This window comes from Eschrichtius robustus, chromosome 5 (assembly GCF_028021215.1).
Source record: "Eschrichtius robustus isolate mEscRob2 chromosome 5, mEscRob2.pri, whole genome shotgun sequence".
In the NCBI taxonomy this organism is placed as follows: Eukaryota; Metazoa; Chordata; class Mammalia; order Artiodactyla; family Eschrichtiidae; genus Eschrichtius; species Eschrichtius robustus.
The window spans coordinates 144843554-144864668 of NC_090828.1; the positions used below are offsets into that span (position 1 = coordinate 144843554).

The 21115-nt window shown below is 58.4% G+C and overlaps 2 protein-coding genes across 3 annotated transcripts in view; one reads left to right on the top strand and one right to left on the bottom strand.

The window, feature by feature from the left end:
- Positions 1–17657, bottom strand: part of RALB (RAS like proto-oncogene B) — a 66835-nt gene extending 49178 nt beyond the window's left edge. The window contains exons 1-2 of one of the 2 annotated variants that reach the window (XM_068545377.1): positions 17332–17657; positions 12415–12532 (exon numbers count right to left, since the gene is read on the bottom strand). In XM_068545377.1, the coding sequence (XP_068401478.1) occupies positions 12415–12532; positions 17332–17488 (275 nt within the window). In that variant the 5' untranslated portion in view covers positions 17489–17657. The remainder of the gene's footprint in view (positions 1–12414; positions 12533–17331) is intronic. The other variant, XM_068545378.1, reaches the window with a different exon arrangement.
- A 454-nt stretch (positions 17658–18111) lies between these two features.
- Positions 18112–20891, top strand: TMEM185B (transmembrane protein 185B). Its single transcript, XM_068545382.1, has one exon. It carries the CDS (start codon positions 18550–18552, stop codon positions 19600–19602), a length of 1053 nt encoding a protein of 350 aa, XP_068401483.1. The 5' UTR covers positions 18112–18549; the 3' UTR covers positions 19603–20891.
- The last annotated feature ends 224 nt before the right edge of the window (positions 20892–21115 follow it).

Below are 21115 nucleotides of genomic sequence, written 5' to 3' on the forward strand. Positions count from 1 at the left end.
CCAGAGCACCTCCCTCAGTGGACAAAGGCCAAGACTACTAAGGTGGCCGCATCGACTACAGCTGCAACACTGCGGGCATATTTATACTACAGATTATTCACTGATGACCTGAAATTCAGATTCAGTTGGGCCTCTTGTATTTTTATTTGCAAAATCTGACAACCCTGCCCAAGCCCAGGGATCTCTGGGTGGACAAATATCAGTGGCCCACACCCACCGACGTTGTCAAAGCCCCAGCTGCAGGGCTTGCCCAGAAGGGAGGCCAGAGTGGCCGGCCCAGACAGAGGGACCCCCCCACCAAGGCATGAGAGCGTCCCCCCAGCAACGACAGCGGGGCTCAAATGAGATGGTGTGTGGCAGCCCTACCCCTGGTGGGGAGATGGGGGAGGAGGTGCCCCTCCAGGCCTTATCCAATCCCACCCCCTCCTCTAAGAAGCCTCCCCATGACTCAGGCCTCTCTAATCTGTGCACACATTTTCACCACCAAGTACACGTTCTCTTCTGCTGCCCTGGGGGTATGAGGAGCCCCAGCAGACCAAGTGCCAGACGCTACAACCCAGCATGACACAGTGGAGCAGCTCTCACCCGGAACACAAAGATGACTTAAATCCCGGCCTGCCATAGCCTGGCTGAGGGCCCTCGGGCAAGCTGTGTCATGGCCCTGAGCCTCAGTTTTCTAAGTATTTTTATTCTTTTACTTATTTGGCCGCACCGTGCGGGACGTGGGGTCTTAGCTCCCCAACCAGGGATGGAACCCGCGCCCCCTGCAGTGGAAGCGCGGAGTCTCGACCGCTGGACCGCCGGGGAGGCCGTGAGCCTCAGCGTTCTCGCCTGCAGGAGAAAGTCAGCTCACGCAGGATGCTGGGGATTAAATAATGCGACGCCAACCTGGCCTGCACGGGCCCTTTGGTTCACATCCGTTTCCCTGACTTTGTTTTGCTTTGAATTCATTTATTATTATTTTTTAAACTGTGGTAAAATACACAACATAAAAGTCACCATCTCAACCATTTTCAAGTGCCCGGTTCAGTGGCAGTGAGCACATTCACATGGTTGTGCAGCCATCACCACCCGCCATCTCTGAACTCTTTTCATCTTGCAAAACTGAAACTCTGTCCTCATTAAACAGTAACTCCCCAGGCCCCCGCCCCGCCTGCCCCTGGCAACCAGCCTTCTGCTTTCTGCCCCTGAGGATCTGACTACTCTAGGGGCCTTGTATAAATGGAATCATACAGTATCTGTCTTTTTGTGACTGGCTCGTTTCACGTCACTTAACGTCCTGAAGGTTCATCCATATAGCATGTGTCATATGTATGTATACATATAACATTTTGGTCATCCATTCACCCATCAGTGGACACTTGGGGGTGCTTTCACCTTTTGGCTCTTGTGGATGATGCTGCTATGGACATGGGCATGCAAATATCTCTTTGAGATCCTGCTTTCAAATCTTGAGGGTATATACCCAGAAGTGGAATTGCAACCATATAGTAGTTCTATTCTTAACTTCTCGAGGGCCCTCCACACTGTTTTCCGCAGTGGCTGCACCATTTTACATTCCCACCAACAGTGGGCAAGGGTTCCAATCTCTTCACATCCACATCCACACTTATTTTCTGCTTTTTCATAGCAGCCATCCTAAGGGCTGTGAGGTGGCCGTCCCCTTGCTTCTGGACCCCGCTCCCCGCAGGCAAATCGTGGGTATCAGACCCGCGATTCTGTCCCGAGCTTCCTCCCCTGGTCCTCTGGGTCCCGGGGAGGCAAACGGGCTGTTTCTCTCCCTGCGGGGGACCGTGAGCCTGTGGCCCCCGGGGATTATTTACAGCTGGGGCCACCTCAGTCCACCCTCTCGGGCAGGCTCAGGATAGGCCCTCTGGGGGTCGGGTCAGAGGGCAGGCAGGGGGCGCGGGTTCTCCCCGCCAGCCCCACAGGGCAGAGGACGAACCGCCCGGTGACTGTCGGGGTCAGGGTCCCACGGCCGCGCTGCCCAGCCAGCTTCCAGCACTGACTCCGCCCCTGTTCCTGGTCCCCAGGAGAGGCCGTCCCTCTTCCCCTGGAGCTGGGCTCCCACTGCCCCACCCAGAGGCAGGCTCGGTGGCGGCCGGGAACCCCACCGTGAGGACACCGTCTCCCAAAGTCCCCAGCACTCGCACTTGATGCCTGGAAGCCGCCCCTCACCGACCCCGTGGCACACACAGTAGAAGGCACCACCAGAGGCTGGCATGTGGGCATGGGAAGCGCCGACGGACGGAAGGCCTGGGATGATCCACAACGAGACTGGGGAGGGCAGGCCTGTGTGTATCCCGCTGCTTCTCCCACCAAGGGGGACGCCCCATCACCACCTGCTGTGTGACCCCGGGCAAGCCCCCTCACCTCTCTGAGCTTCTCCTCCCACGTGAGAAGGCTAACACCTGAATCCCAGGGGCGCCGTGCAGCCCGGCAGGACAACCTGGGTCCCACTCGCTGCACCCACCTGCAGGCCATGATTTCATGCAGAAGCTCCCCTCCTCCCACCCCCGTCCCCAGCTGCCAAAATCCCACCTGCATGCAGACCCTCTGGAGAGGAAACAAAGCACTGGCCTAAAAGGATAACAGCCTTCCTTTTCCGACTGGGGCTGGCTGGATCTGAAGGGAAAAAACAAGCCCCTCTGCAGCTCCACCTCCACTCCATCCTTTCTTTGTGTTTGGGCTTCTAAGGAAACAATGGGTCCAAGGGCGGTTTCCTTCCAGGGTCCCCTCCTCCCTCCAGAAATTCCCCAGTGGCTGCCAAGCTCAGTGATAAGACAAGTGAACCATTTCAGAAGGGGGCCAGCACATTTCAGAACGTGGAACAGAGGCACGGCGTCTCCTGTGGTCCCTCCCGCCCCGAACCTTTACAGTCACAGGTCACCTGGGCCACACGCCCATCAGCATGTGACCTCCTGGAATGCGCTGAGACGCGGACAGATAACCTGACGGGGTAGAGTCGGTCACCTCCTCCACGGCTTGTCGCTCCTGCCCCCGCCCTCAAATCCTGGCATCTAAACTATAGGGGGGGGTGACATCATTGGGCGCCCACTGAACACCCGGAGATGCCTGCACTCGATAAGCATTCATCGCACAACGACGTGGCGACCACACGCTAGTGGCGCCCTCGTGGGGCACAGGGAGGGGGGCCGGGGAAGGCGAGGCCGGCTGTGCCCCCTCCCCTCGGCCCCACGTGGCTGGTGCTCAAAGCTCTGCTCACTTGAAGCTGAGGGAGCAGCGGAGGGAAACGGAGCGGAAGAGTGAAGTCCAGAAAGGAGCCGGCGCCCGGCAGACAGACGGACGGACAGACAGACAGACAGGGTGTCGGCGTAGAACTGGAGTCCAACCCGAGGAAGTGGGAGGGCACCGGGGAAGGAAGGCTGGGGTCCTGAGGAAGGACCCTCCATCTTCCTTACCCAGGCCGCGCGCAAGACATCTCTGCGGAGCGCGTCCAAGTTCTCCACCTCTTATTCCAGGATGGGCGGGCGGGCAGGGAGGCCTGGGCCAGGGTCTCCGCCGAAGCCTCCCCTGGGGCGCCCCCCAACCCCCGGACCCTCCACACACAATTCAAGGCCTGGCCTTGACCCCGTGACCCCTTCCGTGACCTCCCTGCCTCCCAGCCAGGCCCAGGCCGGCAGCCTCCCCCGAGGAACGCCCTGCGGCTCCCCCAGTCTTCGCGCCCCTCCCCCGGAGCTCCCCGCTGTCTACGCCTCCGTCAAACTCCACCCCCCAGCTGCCTTCCAGGAAAGGACAGAAGCAGGTCATGGCAGACAATCTTCACGACAAATCCCCGACGTGGTACTGTCCCATCCATCTTGCAGGGAAGGAACCGAGGCCCTGGAGGAAGAGAGGATTCCAGACGACTGCAGGGCAAAGAGTCGGCACGGCAGAGTGAGGCAGGCGGCCAGATGCGTCCCAGGACTCGGGGCTGTGGAGAACCGGGCTAGCAGAAACGAAGAGGGTTCTGGCAACACGAAGGAGGGTGAGAGAGAAGGACAAGGGCCGGGGCTGAGAGAAACAAAGGCCCGGGGCGGGGGAAGCCCTGGAGGGGCGGCAAGGCTGAGAGTGGCCGTTTCGCGGAGGAAACGGGCTGCACGCAGCGGAGTCCAGCAGCGCAGAGGCCGGGGGTGGCGGGAAGAAGCCTGCGGGCCGCGGCCGCGGACAGCATCAGACCAGCAGGAGGTGGCGTTTCAGGGACGGGCCGCCCTCGCTGACACCCCGACGTGGAAAGCCCTGCCCGGGAGGCTGCGGGGCCAGCGGGAGAGACCCCGGAATCTCAGCCCGCAGAGATGACTGTGGAGCAAAGCCACCGTCACCGCCCTTCCCCGACCCACCTCTGCCCCTCCAGGGGGCCCAGGCTCGGGACCCCTTGATTCAGCTTCCCTCAGCCTCTGCCCTGGGCTGTGACTGGGGTCAGGGTTCCTTCGAGGTGTGTGTGGGGGGCGCCCACCTGCACCCGGGCACGTGCCAGGGCAACGGCGGGGCCCGGCGGCCTCTTTCTCTGAGACCCGCCTGAGGTAGGAGATGGATGGGCCCCTGGGCCGGACACCGGGGGTTTGTCACGAGGAGCAACGCTGAAGCTCGGGTCTCACCCACGCACTCCAAGGACAAAGCTGGTGGCAGAAGCTGAGCTCCGCTGAAGTAGAGAGATGAGGCGCCCGCTCCTGAGGTCAAGGAGAACGTCCTGCCTGCACGCGCGCACGAAGGCCCCTTGGGGGTCAAGAGGGAGGAGCCCCACCCGGGCCCCACCCCGTAATAAGTGTGCACATGCACCCACAGGCCTCTGCGCCGGGATCCCTCGCAGCAAAAAGTTGCGCACGCACGTGGGGAGGTTCCTGGGACCAGTCAGGTGTGAGAAAAGAAATGAGATAACTGGCCAAAGGTAAACAAAGGCCAGAAGGCCTGTCCTACAGAAGGGACTTAAATCGCCCCCTTCCTGAGCTCCTCCCCAGCAGAGAGGACGCCCACACCTCTCTCTCTGGGTGTGTATTTCCGCCCTGCTTCTGCCTCAAATTAATAAACTGCTTCTCTGCGTGGAGCTCTCCCATAGCTGTGCTGTGTCTCTAATAAGAAACTTCGTACCTGTTTCTGCAGATTTTGCCTCCTTGAAACACTCTTGCTTTCAAACGGGGGAAAGAGCCAGGGCCATGGTGCTCCGAGCCTCCGGCCCCGGGCGGACTCGGCTAGGATTCCTGGTTTTCATCCCAGCCGCCCAGCTCCAACTCCTGCTCCGGGAGCGCAGATCTCGCTTCAGGACCGCTCACCGCTGTCCCCACCCCCACCCCCCACCCCCGCGAGATCACACCCACGAGCTGCCCCCAGCTCCGGCCTCGCAAGCTCGCCACACACCCCACTCCCGCCGATGCCCGGAAGCCCCGCAGCCGGGCAGCACGCGGAGGGTGACGGGGAAACAGGGACCGTCTGCCCAGCGAGCGAGGAAGGGCGCCAACCCACCCGCAGGAGACGAGCTCCCGACACAGAGGCCCCCGTTACGATCTGGGATCCCGCAAGTCAGCCTCCCTGTGCTTGTCCCAGAGCCTTCAGAGGACAGCCCCAGGCCCTGCGGCCGCAAGGAGGCCGGGCAGCAAGGGCACCCCGCCTCCGCCCCGCAGGGCCCGCCCAGGCTCCCGGCTCTGCGTCCGGCGGGCGGCACCTCGGCCCTCACCTTGACCATGTGATGCGGCAGCCAAGGAACTGCCTGGGGGTGCAGGGAGCTGTCGCTCGGGGCGCGAGAAAAGCGGGACTGGGGGCACTTACGGGGGAGGCACGGCTGCCGGGAGAGCCCCGGCCTGGCTTCACCCACCGCACTTGGCAGGCGGGCACGGCGGCGGGGGGAAGCGGTCCCTGTCCCCCTTGGTGGCGGCAGCCCCAAGCCGTAGCCCCAGCGCACGCCCTGCACCTTCCGTCTCACAAGAGATCGGAGGTCTGCCCAAACCACCGGCAGACGGATTTCCCCACCAGCCCACATTAACTGCTTGTGGGATTCTGCAACCCAAAGTGCCGAGTCAGAGCTCCTGGGTGTCCCACGGGGGCTCCGGTGGCGAGCCCGTGACCCTGAAGCCGGAACCGTCAGGCACCTGGGCTGTGCCCACCTGTGTGATGAGCCTGGGCGAGCAGCCCTGGGGGCCGGGCTGACAGCTTCCACGCTCAGGGAGGCCCTATGGGACGGGCGGGCACCCAGCCAGCCCCGCAGCTGTGTTCCGGGTTGTCTGCCTGCAGGGAGAGCCGAGGCTGCCCGCGGCTCTGCCCTCCTCCTGCGACGGCCCCGCCGCCCCGACAGTGCCTCGTCCCGTCGGCTCCAGGCTGGCAGAGTCAGGCCCAGGGGGGCAGAGCCGCCTGCTGCCCATCCGCCCCTCTTCCTGGGAGGAAGGAATGCCTCAGGGATTTCAGCCACGTTTTCCTACATCACGCTTGGAACGTAGTAGGCGCTCAGCAAACGCTACTTTCTCCTCACTGGGTGGAAGGAGGCTGTGCACCGAGACTCTGGAGCTGGCCCACCTGTGCCCACTGGCCCTGCTGCCCCAGCGTCTGAGCTGAGCAAGTCCTGTCCGCTCTGAGCCTCGGGACCCTCGGGGGTCCGGATGCGGACGACGATCCTACCTGCTCCCCAGCCCGCAAGTGTCCCGGCTCACCATACAGGCCATGTACGTGTTCACTATGATTTATGTAAGAGAGGGATCCAGCTGCGTCCAAATGAGGGGTTCAGACAAAATAAAAGCTTGAGAATACTACTCAGCCATAAAAAAGAATGAAATAACGCCATTTGCAGCAACATGGTTGGACCTAGAGATGATCACACTAAGTGAAGTAAGCCAGACAGAGAAAGACAAATACCATATTGATATCACTTATATGCGGAATCTAAAATACGACACAAATGAACTTATCTACGAAACAGAAACAGACTCACAGACACAGAGAACAGACCTGTGGTTGCCAAGGGTCAGGGGGCGGGGGAGGGATGGAGTGGGAGTTTGGGGTCAGCAGACGCAAATTGTCATCTATAGAATGGATGAACAACAAGGGGCTCCTGTAGAGCACAGGGAACTTTATTCAATATTCTGTGATAAACCATCATGGAAAAGAACATGAAAAAGAATGTATATATATGTGTAACTGAATCACTTTGCTGTGTAGCAGAAATTAACACGACACTGTAAATCAACTACACTTCAATAAAATAAATTAAAAAAAACAAAAGCTTGAATCCAGCCTTAGGGGTGGGGACATGGGCACCCCGGCCCCCCACCCTCTCCAATGCCACCTAGAGACGGGGTCCTGGCTCTGAGGACAAAAGATAACCCCGCGCGTGAGCACACACACACACCCACACCGCCCCCCTGGTGGATCCACCGCTGCAGAAGTGTCCCCATCGCACAAGGGCGTCAGGGTTGAGCACGGACCCAAACAATACGTAATTTTTCCCACCAAAGAGGCAATAAAATCCCACTCCCTTCTCCAAAGCTGCATACAAAATGCTGACCTTGACAGAGGTCAGCACACGGCTTCTACAAGACCTCTTTCTAATCCAAGAGAGAAAGGGATCAGACTGGAGTGGAAGCATTGCAGCCGGCAGCCAGCGCGCCCCGGACTCTGTCCAAGGGAATCCGTGGATGGAGGCTGAAGACGGCACGACTGCTTTCTAACCAGAAGGGCGGCCGACAGTCCTTGGCATGGCTTCCCACACGCCAGGACTGGCCCAGCGCTTCGTGAGCCTGCCCTCCGCCAGTCCCACAGCTGCCCTCCTGGGTCCTCGCATCGCCCCATCTAACAGTAAAGAGAACAGAGGTGCGATGACCGAGCTGTGTGCCTGAGGTCTTGCAGCCAGGGCGCAGCAAAGGTGGGATGCAGACCAGGGCCGCCCCACAGAAAACCCAGCCTTAGGCTCACAGCGCTACCCCCGCCAGAGAGAAGCTGCCCCAAGGGCACTAGGCCTGGAAGCAGCCGGGCCAGCAGACGGGGCGGGGCGGGACAAGCGCAGGGACCACACAACGGCGGGCCGAGGAGCTGGAAGAAGCAGGGCCCCAGACCGTGCCCTTCGCCAGCCCTGCTGAGGGTGTTTGCTTTCCGGGAGGAGGAGACGCAGCTTGATGCCAGGGCCTGCTCCGTGTGCTGAGAGGCCGGCCCAGCCCGGGTCTGAGGCCCTGTTCTCCCCGCCCCACCTCCTCTGGTCCCCGTGTTCAGGTGGAAACGAAGGGGTGATTCCATCCAGACTTCTCCACTGGAAGATGGGGACAATGCAGCAGCCGCTGCAGAACCTCGCTCACGGGAAGCCGGCAGGGTCTGCTGCTCGGATCTGCGCTACCCAGGACAGACATGGGAGTTTCACGTTCTGACCAAGCTCACAAGAAAAGGAGAAAAACCAGCTCTCCGTGCCTGCCCGGCCACTAACCTCACCCAACTCGCTGCTCCTGGCAGCCGTGACCTCCCAGTACCCGGGGCCCTGGGGGAGGGGCAAGGACCCCTCCCAGCATCTTTCCAAAATCCCACCCCCCGGCACTGCCTGTATTATTATGTCAGAAAAGAGGTTCTCATCCACAGCCCTCTGTATTCGCCCGAGGTCAAAACATACTTTTTTTTTAATGGTGAGAAACTGATTATTTAGGAAATGATTCTTTAAAGCCAACTTCTCGATCCACCAAGGTCATGTGACTTTTCTCTGCTGTTAAACTTCACTGTAATAAAATGGCAGGAAAGAAAAACAAACAACCAACCAACTTCTCATCAGCTGTTTGGCAGAAACCCTCTGGGCTTTTCCTGGCTGTGTGTCCCACTTAGCGCTAGCGTGGACGCGCTCCGTCTTCCCCCTGCGCTACTGTGCAGACAGGGCAGCGAAGGGCAGGGACCCCGGGTGCACAGCCCGGCCGGGGCCTCGGTCAGACACTCGGTCAGCGTCCGCCCGGAATGTGGGCACCCCCACTCCCCATGCGAATAAACCTCAGTTCTTCTTACTCTGTCACTGCCATGGTCATCGTTATCATATTTAACGGTGAAAACTGTTTTCCTGCCTCTCGCTCCCGAAGACCCTCTCAGCCCAAAAGGGGAAAACTGGGCCTTCTATTTACTTCCAAATGCGTTCATATTTTTTGTTAATTAAAAAAAACCATCCCAGGTGTTCTTCGTACCTCCGCTCCCCACACACCCCAGCACCCCAACCGTGTAATTGATGGCGTTTCCTTTGCGGATACATCTGTTGTGGTGGCCCTGATGGCCAGTAAAACCATTTTACTGAGCTTTTTTAAATCATCCACTTAGAGACTGTAAAGTAAAACCTCTTTCCCTCAACCCCCTGCTCCATAAAAGCACTTGGAGTTCAAGAAATTATCTGTCTTCATGGGGGAAATCTGCTAATGCTGGATTTGCAATAGGAATTCATTACGTGAACAGTAATTCACCGCCCTGAGGGCTCCCTAGATAAAGCCGGGAAGTTTACAGCTGTTAGGGGCAACTTGGAACGAACCTCAGCGACGGTAAGTAATTTTTAGGTTCTTAAAAGAGAAAAATCTAAGACCAGCAGGAACTCTGCAGAATTTCATTTTCTTTGCTACACGAGAAGGAAGGGATTGCTTGGTCTCGGTTCTGATTCTGTAATGCATCTCCAGCCTTAAAGATGTATATTTTCCGTTTAGATTCAGATATTTCGTGGTGAGAAAGCAGCCCCGGGCTCAGAGGTTGGCTGTTTCCTCTCCTCGAACCACCTCCAGGGCCGGGCACTGGGCGGGGCTACAGATTTAGTCCTAGACTTAGTGGTCCCGCCTCGGGGTCTCATCACCTGAGTCAGCAGCAGGGGAACCGTCCCATCTCTGATGAAAGCAGGAGGTGAACTCTGGACCAGATGCACGGACGCCAGACCCCCACAGAGGCGGCACGGGGCATTTGGTGGGAAGAGAAACACAGACCCTCAGGGCTAAGACGGCGTTTCAGGGGCCGTTGGGCTGAGGGTTCTGAGAGCCTGCTGCTGGCTGGAATCATCCGGGGAGCTTTAAAAAAGTTTGGGTTCCAGGTGCTACCCCCAAGGACTCTGACCTGGGGAGTCTGGGTTGAGGTCCAGGTAACTGCCTCTTTAGCCAGCAGTGCTGCGTTGGGACCTGAATTTGAAGACTTCTGTCCTGCCCTGGCCCCTTAACTGGTAAAGCAGACCTGGGCCCAGGGTGGAGAAGTGACTTAGTTGCCAGTCATCTGGGTTAGTTATTTAACTAACAGAACTGAAGTTCTCCTTTAAGTGAGAGAGGAAGTAGGGGAGTGTGTACAGATACTGGTCATCGACCGGATGTGCCAGCCCTACACCTCTGTCATCCCACCTCCATCCCATGAGGCCAACATTACCATCCCCATCTCACAGAGGAGAAAACCGAGCCTCACAGGCGCTGGGTCATCTGGTTAAATGACAGAGCTGGGATTTGAATCCAGGCGGTCCCTTCCGTGACTCACCTGAAATACCCCGGGTGGGGGGGTCCCCGACCTCCGGGCCGCGGACCGGTACCGGTCCATGGCCTGTTAGCAGCCGGCCGGCACAGCAGGCGGTGAGTGGCGGGCGGGTGGGCGGGCGAAGCTTCACTTGCCGCTCCCCATCGCTCCCCATGGCTCTCGCATCACTGCCTGAACCACCCGTGCCCCCCTCACCGTGGAAAAACTGTCTTCCACGAAACCGGTCCCTGGTGCCGGGAAGTTTGGGGATCACCGCCGCAGGGGCGTCTCAGCATCGGTCTAGTTCCAGGCTCTGTTCCAGCCTCCTGCCCCCATCTCCCAATCTTCACCCTACGGCGTACTCCCAGCGCTTCTTTTCCTCTCGTTTTCAGCTGACTTTTAGTCCCTTTCAGCCCGGGGGCCTCTGGACGGCTCTCTGGGTGGCTCAGTGTGCCGCGTCTGTGCCCTCTGCCTGTATGACGGAGTCAGCAGTCCTTGGGGCCAAGGCCACGGGCCTGGCATGTACCAGTCCCAGAGGCGACCACAGCGGGGGGACGCGCGGACGGCCTGAAGCTCGTGTGCGGGGCCAGGCTCAGTGCCACGTCCCCCGGGCAGGCATCTGCGCAGGCACTCAAGCCCACGACGCCCCGGAGGCAGCCGCGGGCCAAGCGGTCAGATGAGGCCAGAGAGACTGGCGGAGGCTGGTCCACCAGGCCTTGAAGGGCAGGGCGGGCGCTCGGCTTTGGTCCTGAGAAACGAGAAGCCACTGAAGCTGTGCAGCAGGGACACCACGCCTGGTGACCCCGTGTTCCCCTGTGCCCCACACGCCAGACTGACAGCTTTCTAAAGGCAGGAGCCCCCTACGGTTCCTGGGGTGACTGCAGGGCCTGGCTCTGAAGGACAGGCAGAGGCATTTCTTGTATTTACTGGTTTGTTTGTTTATTATCGTTTGCTACTTCACACCAGTCAGTGAAAGAATGAGAGGCACCCAGGGTGAAATTGTGACCCAAATTTGACAGTCTTGTTTCTGCCCCAGTAAAGACAGCATCCATCCACGACACACCAGCCCGCAATTTACGACAAATCCAGGTGAGAGCAGGAGTGAGGGTTATCTCAGCACCACAGAGGACTCTTTGGCCGAGTAAATTAATAGCGTACATGAGACTGAAGAAGAACGCTCAGACGACACGTGCAAACTGTTGAAGACACCGAGGTGTGCCGATTTATTTATTTAAATATTTATTTATTTTTATTCTGGTTGCACCGGGTCTTAGTTGCAGCACGCGGGCTCCTTAGTTGCGGCATGTGGGATCTAGTTCCTGGACCAGAGATCAACCCCAGGTCCCCTGCACTGGGAGCGCAGTCTTAACCACTGGACACCAGGGAAGTCCTGGTGGTGCCAATTTAAGTACAAACGGTGGATGCTTGAGCGGCCTACCATTTGTTGAACATTCCATCATTCAGGAAGCTTCTACCCACAACCACACAAAAAAGTTTGAATTAATAAAGTTTAAGTCCTGGGACTTCCCTGGTGGCACAGTGGTTAAGAATCCGCCTGCCAATGCAGGGGACACAGGTTCGAGCCCTGGTCTGGGAAGATCCCACATGCCGCGGAGCAACTAAGCCCGTGCGCCACAACTACTGAGCCTGCATGCCGCAACTACTGAAGCCCGTGCGCCTAGAGCCCGTGCTCCGCAACAAGAGAAGCCACCGCAATGAGAAGCCTGTGCACCGCAACGAAGAGTAGCCCCCGCTTGCCACAACTCGAGAAAGCCCACAAGCAGCGACGAAGACCCAACGCAGCCAAAAATAAATAAATAAGGTTTAACTCTATTCGGATGCCTCAAATTAAATTATCCCGGGGCTCAGTTTATGGGTTCCTAACATTTGGAGGTCACTGTGATCGACCCCAGTTAACCACTGACCGCACACACGCATGTCCAAGCCAGTCCTATTTTTCAGTTGACGTTCAACCTTATGCAGCCCGACACCTGAGTCTACCTTTGATTTCGGCCTTTTTGCCTCGTTAACGTTAATTCTTCACCTTTGTGGAGTTTCCCAGCCCGAAAGCACTCGGCCAGCTGCTGCCAGTATAGGCAGATTCGCACCAACTCTGTTTCTGCAAAGATGACACAGAAGAAAGAAAAAAACATCAGCCTCCAAAAACACTAGACTTTATGTGTTAAGGGTCTTTGGAATATTCATTTCTTCAGTCTGGCAATTCGATTTCCAGGAATTACCCAAAAGAAATCATCCGAGTGCAGAGGAAGCTGTGTGGAGTAAGAAAGACCACAGAAAAGAACAGAAATTACGCCAAGACACAGCGAGGACGGCAGGCAACCCTGGGAGGTAATGTGCAGCCGTTAAATAGATGCTCATAAAGACGTGTTTACGGGAATCTGAGACACGTTTCTCTTTACGGTATTTCATCACACTGAAGACACCGTTGATTATAAGACACATCGCTGTCTCATGCACCACGAAGGAAAAAGAATTCCCCGGATGGGGTAGCTAGTACGAGGCATGTAAGTAAAGCTGGGACTCCAAGGGGCTATTCCCTGCACGGAAGGGGAATGATAAACAGCCCTGTCAGACGGAAATGGCGTGTCGACCTCGGCCCCGGGTGTGGGGAGGGAACACACCAAGAACAAGCCAGGACTCACGCAGGCTGGAGTCTTGAGTTTGCGCTACAGACGTGGTCTGAAAACCCCTCGAGCAAATGCTGTAACCGAATTTATTTGAAATTTAATGCAAAGTCTTCTGGAGTTGGCAGTGCCCCCAGGTGACCGTCAGAAGCAAACAGGACCCCTTTGGAAGAGCTGGGTTTCAACACAGGCTGACGGCGCCTGTAAGACACCATCAATTGTTCGGTGCATGATCCAGAGACATGCAAATAAGTGAGTCACAGAATTCGTGTCAAACCAAAAAGCAGAATAAAATGGCAGGTGGATAATGACCTGTCTTTGCAGAGGTGACCACCTGGAAAGAACTACACTAAAATGTTAATATGCATTTTCTGTAGGTAGTGAAGTAAGACCAGAGTTTTCTCTCTCTCTAAACAACTCTTCATTTTCTGGATGTTCCTAAAGTGAGCATGTATTTAGTGACCATATAGGAAACAGGAGAAACAGAACAGGGTGATGTACGTTAAGGAGGGGCTGGTCAGGGAGGGCTTCTTGGAGGAGGTGACTCCTGAACTGGGAAGGGACCTGCATGGGAGAAGCGGTCGGAGCTGAGCAATGCTGTATCCCATGTCAGGACGGGGCCCAGGGCACGGGGCAGATGCTCGATACGTATTTCTTAAATGAATACACTCGTTGAGGAAAAGCTGCTAAAACGTGAGCCTAAGTCTCCAGGGGTCCCAACCAGAGTCTGGGTCTTCAGCGGGGCCATTCTCACCGGACTGAGCTACCGCACAGGCCGAGCTACCAGCCGGGCCAACAGCAGGGCTCAGAAGAAAGTCTGCAGCCGCAAGTTCAGCAGCAGACTGTGGTCGCGTCTAGTTTCCCCACCTGTGAAATGAGAGTCGCACCTCTGCCACCACACGAGCTTCAGATGACACAGAGCTTTGAAATACTGAGCCCGGCGCAGGTACGAGGGGCTGGGCTGCTCCAGGGCGTCCTCGTGGGAGCCCAGACTCCTCCCTGCAAAGCCAGCACCTCTGGGCTCACAAGCTGTTCTGGCCCGCTGCTCAGCACGTGGAAAAGATGCCGCGTCAGCTGCGTCCTTCCTGCCCGCCTGTTCTTTCCTGGACACGTTTACTGTGTACAGGCCTGTGCTAGAAACTGCGGATACGGACATGAAAGACGGGGCCCTGCCCTTGGGAGATGCAGCGGGTGCCAGGGACAGCCGGGCGAGCAAGGAGAGTGCTGTGAGCCGCGGGACTGACTGCACGGCAGGGAGGACAGGCTTCCCGAAGCAGGGACGCCTCCTGTACGGCCAAGACAGAAACGACAGCCGCCCACGGGACAGGATCAGTGAGCACATTGTTTGGTTTACGCTCACAATTTTGTGAGGTTATCTCCATGTCACAGATGGGGGCCGGAGGCTGGGCTGCTTGCCAAGGTCACGGAGCTTGGGGACATCAGCGCCAGGATTTGCACGCTAGCCTGGGGGATGGGGGACAAGGGGCACTGGGGCGCCGAGGGTGACACGAAGGGCCAGGTGGGCTGCGGCCTCCTTGTGAAGAAGCCGATGGAAGCAAAGCCAAACAGGCCTGAAAGGGAAGATGTCCCTGGGCTCTCTGTCCAGGTCACCCCGCTGCCCCAGCCACCTACTTGGAGGACATTCAGCGGGGGGATCCTGCTTCCTGGGGCCAGGGGACCGTGGTCCCACCCAGACTCCTGCCCTAGTCCCAGCTGCTCAGGGTCGGGGCAGGGGGACTGACCATCTAGCTGGGCCCAACGCAATCACACGAGTCCTTAAAAACAGAAAAGGCAGGCAGCAGAGAGGCCGCAGGAGGCTTAGCCGGAGCGATTCAACAGTGGGAAGACTCAACCCAACGTCGGTGGCTGTGAAGGGGTCACCGACCAGGAATGCGGGAGGCTGAGAGCCATCCTCAGCTGACGGCTGGCAAGGGAATGGGAACCTCAGTCCCACAATTCCAGGGAACTGAACTCAGAGAAGCTAAATGAACCTGGAGGCCGACTCCCACCAGAGCCTCCAGAAGGGACCGCAGCCCTCGATTCCGGCCTGTGAGACTCAAGCAGGGAACCCGCTGAGCGCCCAACGCCCAGACTCCCGACTCACAGGCACTGTTGTGCTGCGACGTTTGCAGCAAGCTGTGCCGGCCACAACTAGAAACTGAGAGCGAATACGTGAGTTCTCTCAAGTCAGCTGGCCCTGGCCCGGGAGGGGATGGCACAGGGCCCGCGATGCTGGCCTGGGGACTGGGCCTGGCTCCCGGCCCCGCGTGCTCAGAGCTGATCCCGGGCCGGAGAAACCCCGTCCTGAGCAGGCGCAAATGAGCTCACTCAGTCACTCACCAGCACTCCGTAAGCACTCGCTATGACCTAAGTGCTGGCCAGGGGTCCAAACTCCAATCTCAGGAGCAGAAAGATGGGCACACAGACTCAATCCAGTGAACGGAGTCCCCCAGGAACCAAGGCCCCGATGTGAAGGGAGGTCAGCGGAGGGTCTCAGTCCAGCAGGGGTTGAGAAGCTTGTCCCGGGCCTGAAGCCCTGGGTCTTGGGGGGCCGGGAGGGAGGGGGCTGGGGCAGCGGGCCAGCCCTGAGGACTGAGAGAGCAGCACGGCACACTCCGGGGAAGGGCGGGAGGCTGGCAGGGGACCACAGGGGGGCCAGAGCAGGCTCGGGGCGGCCTCCCAGGCCAGCTGAGGATGCTGCAGCAGCGGGGAGGTGGTGGGATGCGGACACATCTCGGGCCCCCACGCTGACTCAGCATGGCAGGCCTGCGCTGGGGGACCCGGGCACGGACACACACACACGCGCTCTGTAAATGAAAGCCTTTACGCTCTGGGGTGTGTGCCAGCCTCACGGGTGGCTGGGTCGTCAGCACCTGGCACAGAGCAAACAATCTGTTAGCTTTAACGGTCAACATGAAGACAAGGGCAGAGAATTCCCTGGTGGTCCAGTGGTTAGGACTCCATGCTTCCACCGCAGGGGGCCTGGGTTCGATCCCTGGTCAGGGAACTAGGATCCAGCACGCCTCGTGGCACGGCCAAAAAACTAAAAGGACAAGAGCAGGTCCCCGAGAGACTGACCGCATTAGGGAAAACAGCAAAGGAGAGGGGTCCACGTACAGAACAGAGGGTCCAGGCCTGGGGGCCCAGGAAAGCCGGCTAAGGGGGCGGCAGACAGCAGCCCTTTCCCTGTGGCTCCACCTCAAACCTGGAAGCAGGCTCCGACCTCTCTCAGGAGGGGGGCAGCAAGGACACATCAGATGGTGAGGGGCCATCGCAAGATCCCCCTCCTGGATGAGGAGAACGAGACGCCTGTCCTGAGCAGCTGCAGAGGAGAAAACACCCTCCAAACTCCCATCTCTGCCGCAACGCTGGCAGCAAAGGCCCTGAGGTCATCTGGCACAGGGTTCCTGCCTGTCCCCACAGGGTCCAGGGGACCGGGCTCGGCCGCCATCTCCCTGTGGAGTTGCCAGCCGGCCCCTCCCCTCTGGAAGCTTTGCTTTCCCCACTGTGGTAGCACTGATATCTCACGTGTCTTTAAATGCAAAGTGTTTTCCATGTATTGATTCATCTCATCCTCAAAACGGTCCCAAGTGCTTCTATTAGCCCACTTCATAGTTGGGTTGGTAGAGGGGTTTGGAATTTAAAATTCTGTTTTAGCTGACAAATCCCTTTCTGAAAGGGAATAGTAAAAGAAAATCCAAGATGCAAGGCAAACAGGTTAGAGCGACTCAGGATAGAAGGAAGGGGTTGAGGGTGAGAGGCTGGCACCCCACTCAGCTAACGGTCTCCCCGCAATGACTCCCAAGGGGTTCCTCACAAATTAGGGGCCCTGAAGACATGTGTCTGAGATTGGGGCTGAACCCTGAGGCCTGGCAGGGCTCACTCGGCCGGGAGTCCCGCCCCCGAGGCCGCCCCGACTGCCCCGGCTGAGGTGAGGGTGGCGAAGCTTTGGGAGAGCTCCGAGGGCTGGGACTGTCCACCCCCGCACCGGGCCTCACCAACACCATGTGGATGCCGACTGGGGGAAGCCAGCTCCCGAGACTGGACCGTGGCCCCCACCTGTCTCTCGGGAACCCTTTCCTTGTTGCGTCCCCCTGGCGGCCTCCCCGTCGGAGCCCAGCACTGTGCTGGCAGATGGCAGGGGGGCTGGAGGGCAGGGCTCTGCACGGGAGCCTGGAGAAGGCAGGGGGCCTCCAGCGCCTGCCCGGCTGGGGAGCGGGGGAGCTGCGGCGCTGCTGGCCCCTGGAGACCACCCGGCCGGCCCCCGACTCACCAGCCAGGACCCTGAGGCCAAGACAGCACGGGGCGAACGCGCCCAGGTTTCTCAGCGGCTGGCTGGCAGGGTCTGGAAGCCAGATTTCTTGATCTCCGGCCGCAAAGCCCTTGTCCCGACAGCGTTCTGCGAGAGTCAGACTGCAGCTGTGCCACATACGTCAAAATGAGTATCAGGGACTTAAAGGTGAGAGCCTGAATCGGAATCTCCATTCTGCTCCTAGGCTGCCGGGTGGCCGGGGCTTCCGGGAAGCAGCCGCTGCCCCGAACTCAGCCGCGGGGCCCTGCGGCGTCTAGCGCCCTCCCGGCACCCACCCTCCACCTTTGGGGTGAGACGGCCCCGGCACTCTGCCTCGGCCACCGCACAGGCAGCCCGACGACTGCCGGCGCCCCGCCAGGTGGGGCCCGGCCCCGGAAGCCGTCCGTTCCAAGTACAGCCCCGCAACCCGCCCCGGGCGCAGATCGCACACACGGGGCCCCCCGCCCCGGCACAGGCACAGACCCGCCCCCTCACGTGCGCGCGCCCGCCCAGCGCTTTCAGTCACGGCACCCACTGCCCCGCTCGCAAACCCCCACGCGCGCCCGGCCTCGCGCCCACACCGTTCCCCGCCTCCGCTCGCCCGGCGCCGAGCCTCCCCCGCGGGGGCAGGAGCCCCCGGGTCGGCAGCGGGCGAGGGTGGGGCACCCGCGGCAGGCCGCGCCCACCGCTCCTCGGCCCCGCCCCTGGCCCGGCCCGGAGGATGTGAGGTCACTCCCACCTCCCTGCTCCCGGCGCCGCCAGGAAGCGTCCGCCCGAGGTCGCGGCCCGCTCGCTGCCAACGGGCCGGCCGCGGCGTCAGCAGCGCGCCAGGCACCCGGCCCGAGTCGCCCGCCCCGACCCTCCCGGCGCCACACGCAGTAGCTGCTTTGCAAATGGGTACGGCGTGAAGGCGGGCAGCGGGACGGACAGAGGACCCCGCTCGCCGACTCCGCGCCGGCCGACCCCGCGGGGCGCCGGGGGACGGCGGGCGGGCGCGGACGCCCCGCCCAACGCGCTTCCGGCCGAGCCACGTGACCGCGCGCGCACGTGTTCCGGCTCCTCGGCGCCGCGGGCCGGAAGCTGCTCCCGGCGGGTTCCCGGCTGCTGCCCGCCGAGAACCGTCGCGGGCCGGCGGGGGAGGCGGCGAGCCGGGAACGGCGCAGACGCGGCGCCCGCCGGGGAGCGGGCAGCGGACTCGCCATGAACCCCAGGGGCCTGTTCCAGGACTTCAACCCGAGTAAGTTTCTCATCTACGCCTGCCTGCTGCTCTTCTCCGTGCTGCTGCCCCTCCGCCTGGACGGCGTCATCCAGTGGAGCTGCTGGGCCGTGTTCGCCCCCATCTGGCTGTGGAAGCTCCTGGTCCTCGCGGGCGCCTCGGTGGGCGCGGGCGTCTGGGCGCGGAACCCGCGCTACCGCACGGAGGGGGAGGCCTGCGTAGAGTTCAAGGCCATGCTGATCGCCGTGGGCATCCATCTGCTGCTGCTCATGTTCGAGGTCCTGGTCTGCGACAGGGTGGAGCGGGGGACCCACTTCTGGCTGCTGGTCTTCATGCCGCTCTTCTTCGTGTCCCCCGTGTCCGTGGCCGCCTGCGTGTGGGGCTTCCGACACGACCGGTCCCTGGAGCTGGAGATCCTGTGCTCCGTCAACATCCTGCAGTTCATCTTCATCGCCCTGAGGCTGGACCGGATCATCCACTGGCCGTGGCTGGTGGTGTTTGTGCCGCTCTGGATCCTCATGTCGTTCCTCTGCCTGGTGGTCCTGTATTACATCGTCTGGTCCCTCCTGTTTCTGCGCTCCCTGGATGTGGTTGCCGAGCAGCGAAGAACACACGTGACCATGGCCATCAGCTGGATAACGATCGTGGTGCCCCTGCTCACCTTCGAGGTTCTGCTGGTGCACAGGCTGGACGGCCACAACGCGTTCTCCTTCATCTCCGTATTCGTCCCCCTTTGGCTTTCGCTAATCACGTTGATGGCCACAACGTTTAGGCGGAAAGGGGGCAACCACTGGTGGTTTGGTATTCGCAGAGATTTCTGTCAGTTTCTGCTCGAAATTTTCCCATTTTTAAGAGAATATGGGAACATTTCCTATGATTTACATCATGAAGATAATGAAGATGCTGAAGAAACATCGGCGTCAGAAGCGCCTAAAATCGCTCCGATGTTTGGAAAGAAGGCCAGGGTGGTGATAACCCAGAGCCCTGGGAAATATGTTCCCCCACCCCCCAAGTTAAGTATTGATATGCCAGATTAAACTCGTCTTCTGGGGCGTGTCCACAAGTGGAAGAGAAACCCTATACACACAAAATCCACCTTCCTTTGACCTCTTTGCTCATCCATGCCAAACCTGGAACTGAAAACAGGCTCCAAACATCATTTCATGCCTCGTTTGAGGTTGCTGCCTATCAGTGACTCATCAGCACTCACCAGAGACGTAGGAGGCTATTTTACTGTGCGGCTGTGTGTGCGCGGTGCGCCTCTGTGACGCGCTTGTTCTCCAGGCTGGTGTCGTGAGCCAGCCGCGAGCAGTGAATAGGGTTGTTCAGGCAGGTCCTCAGATGCAGTGACTACACAGCTGGGGATTTTAAAGTGGTACTATACCTATCAAAAGTATTGTTTTGAAAAGTATTTTTATACACTGCTAATGTAAAATTGTATTTCAGATTGTGCCTGTTGTGACATAGTAGCAAATGTAAAGCATTCTCTTTCCCACCACTTGCATATAAGCCTCATAGTTGTTATTTTTAGTGTTGCTACTGTTAGAATGGTTTTTCTTTGGGCTTTGCCGATACTGGTCTTTAACAGCCTAATAGGTGAATTTTTCTAATGCAGTGAATCCATCCATATATGATATTTATATGACTGTTTTAGCACTGTAATGTGTTGAATTCTAGTTCTGTGCAGTACGGTGTATTATGTTAAAGTATTTTTTTAAGTTTATATGTGAAGAGAGATGCCTACTGCAGAGGTTGTTAAAGATTGCTTAAAACATGAATATGTACCTGGCATGGGGTCTTATTAAAATTCTGGGCGTGAATATGGGGATTGAAAGTCCCAGGGATCTTCATATTCAGGTGTTAGATGATTCCGTCTGCGCAGCTTGGAGGTCTCTCTTGGAAGGAGCCACCATCCTTTGGGAACACGTGACATGCTCCAGTGTGGTACCAGACCCTAAAGTGACACTTATTTAGCACCTTGAATTCTTCTCTTCAGGAACAACCAAAAGAAGAAGGTGGTTTGTCCATTTCTAAGAATCTTAGAATATTAGTTGGCCATGATATAAAGTGGTGTTTGTGCTTGTCATTGGAAAGCTGGAGAGAGCGGCCTTAACCGGACATGGTCAGCAGGATCAAGTATTACTTTAAGGTCCAAACTTTTTGATCTGGCAGCGACAGGGAAGTAATAGTTCAGGTTATTTTTTAAATTTTGCTTTAGGTACTGGTGGTAGCAGGGAATCAGAAGGGCAAAAACCAGATCCTGGGAGAGCAATGTTCTTGTGACTGAGAACAAATAAATACTTCCAAAAGAAGGTTAAAATTAAAAGGAGTATTGATATTATTACTGGGGAGAAGGCTGGAGGGAACCCGTTTCTCTTAACTAGCAGCCTAGTAAAAATGATCTCAGCTGCGCTCCATATGAATTAAGCAAACAATTTACCTGGTGAGAGGACACGCTAGCAGCAAAGCCGGCCCACGGGAACCTGGGTCCCTGGAAGCCTGAGGGTGCCGCAGCTCAGTTTAGTCACGGAGAACTGCACCGAGGTCACC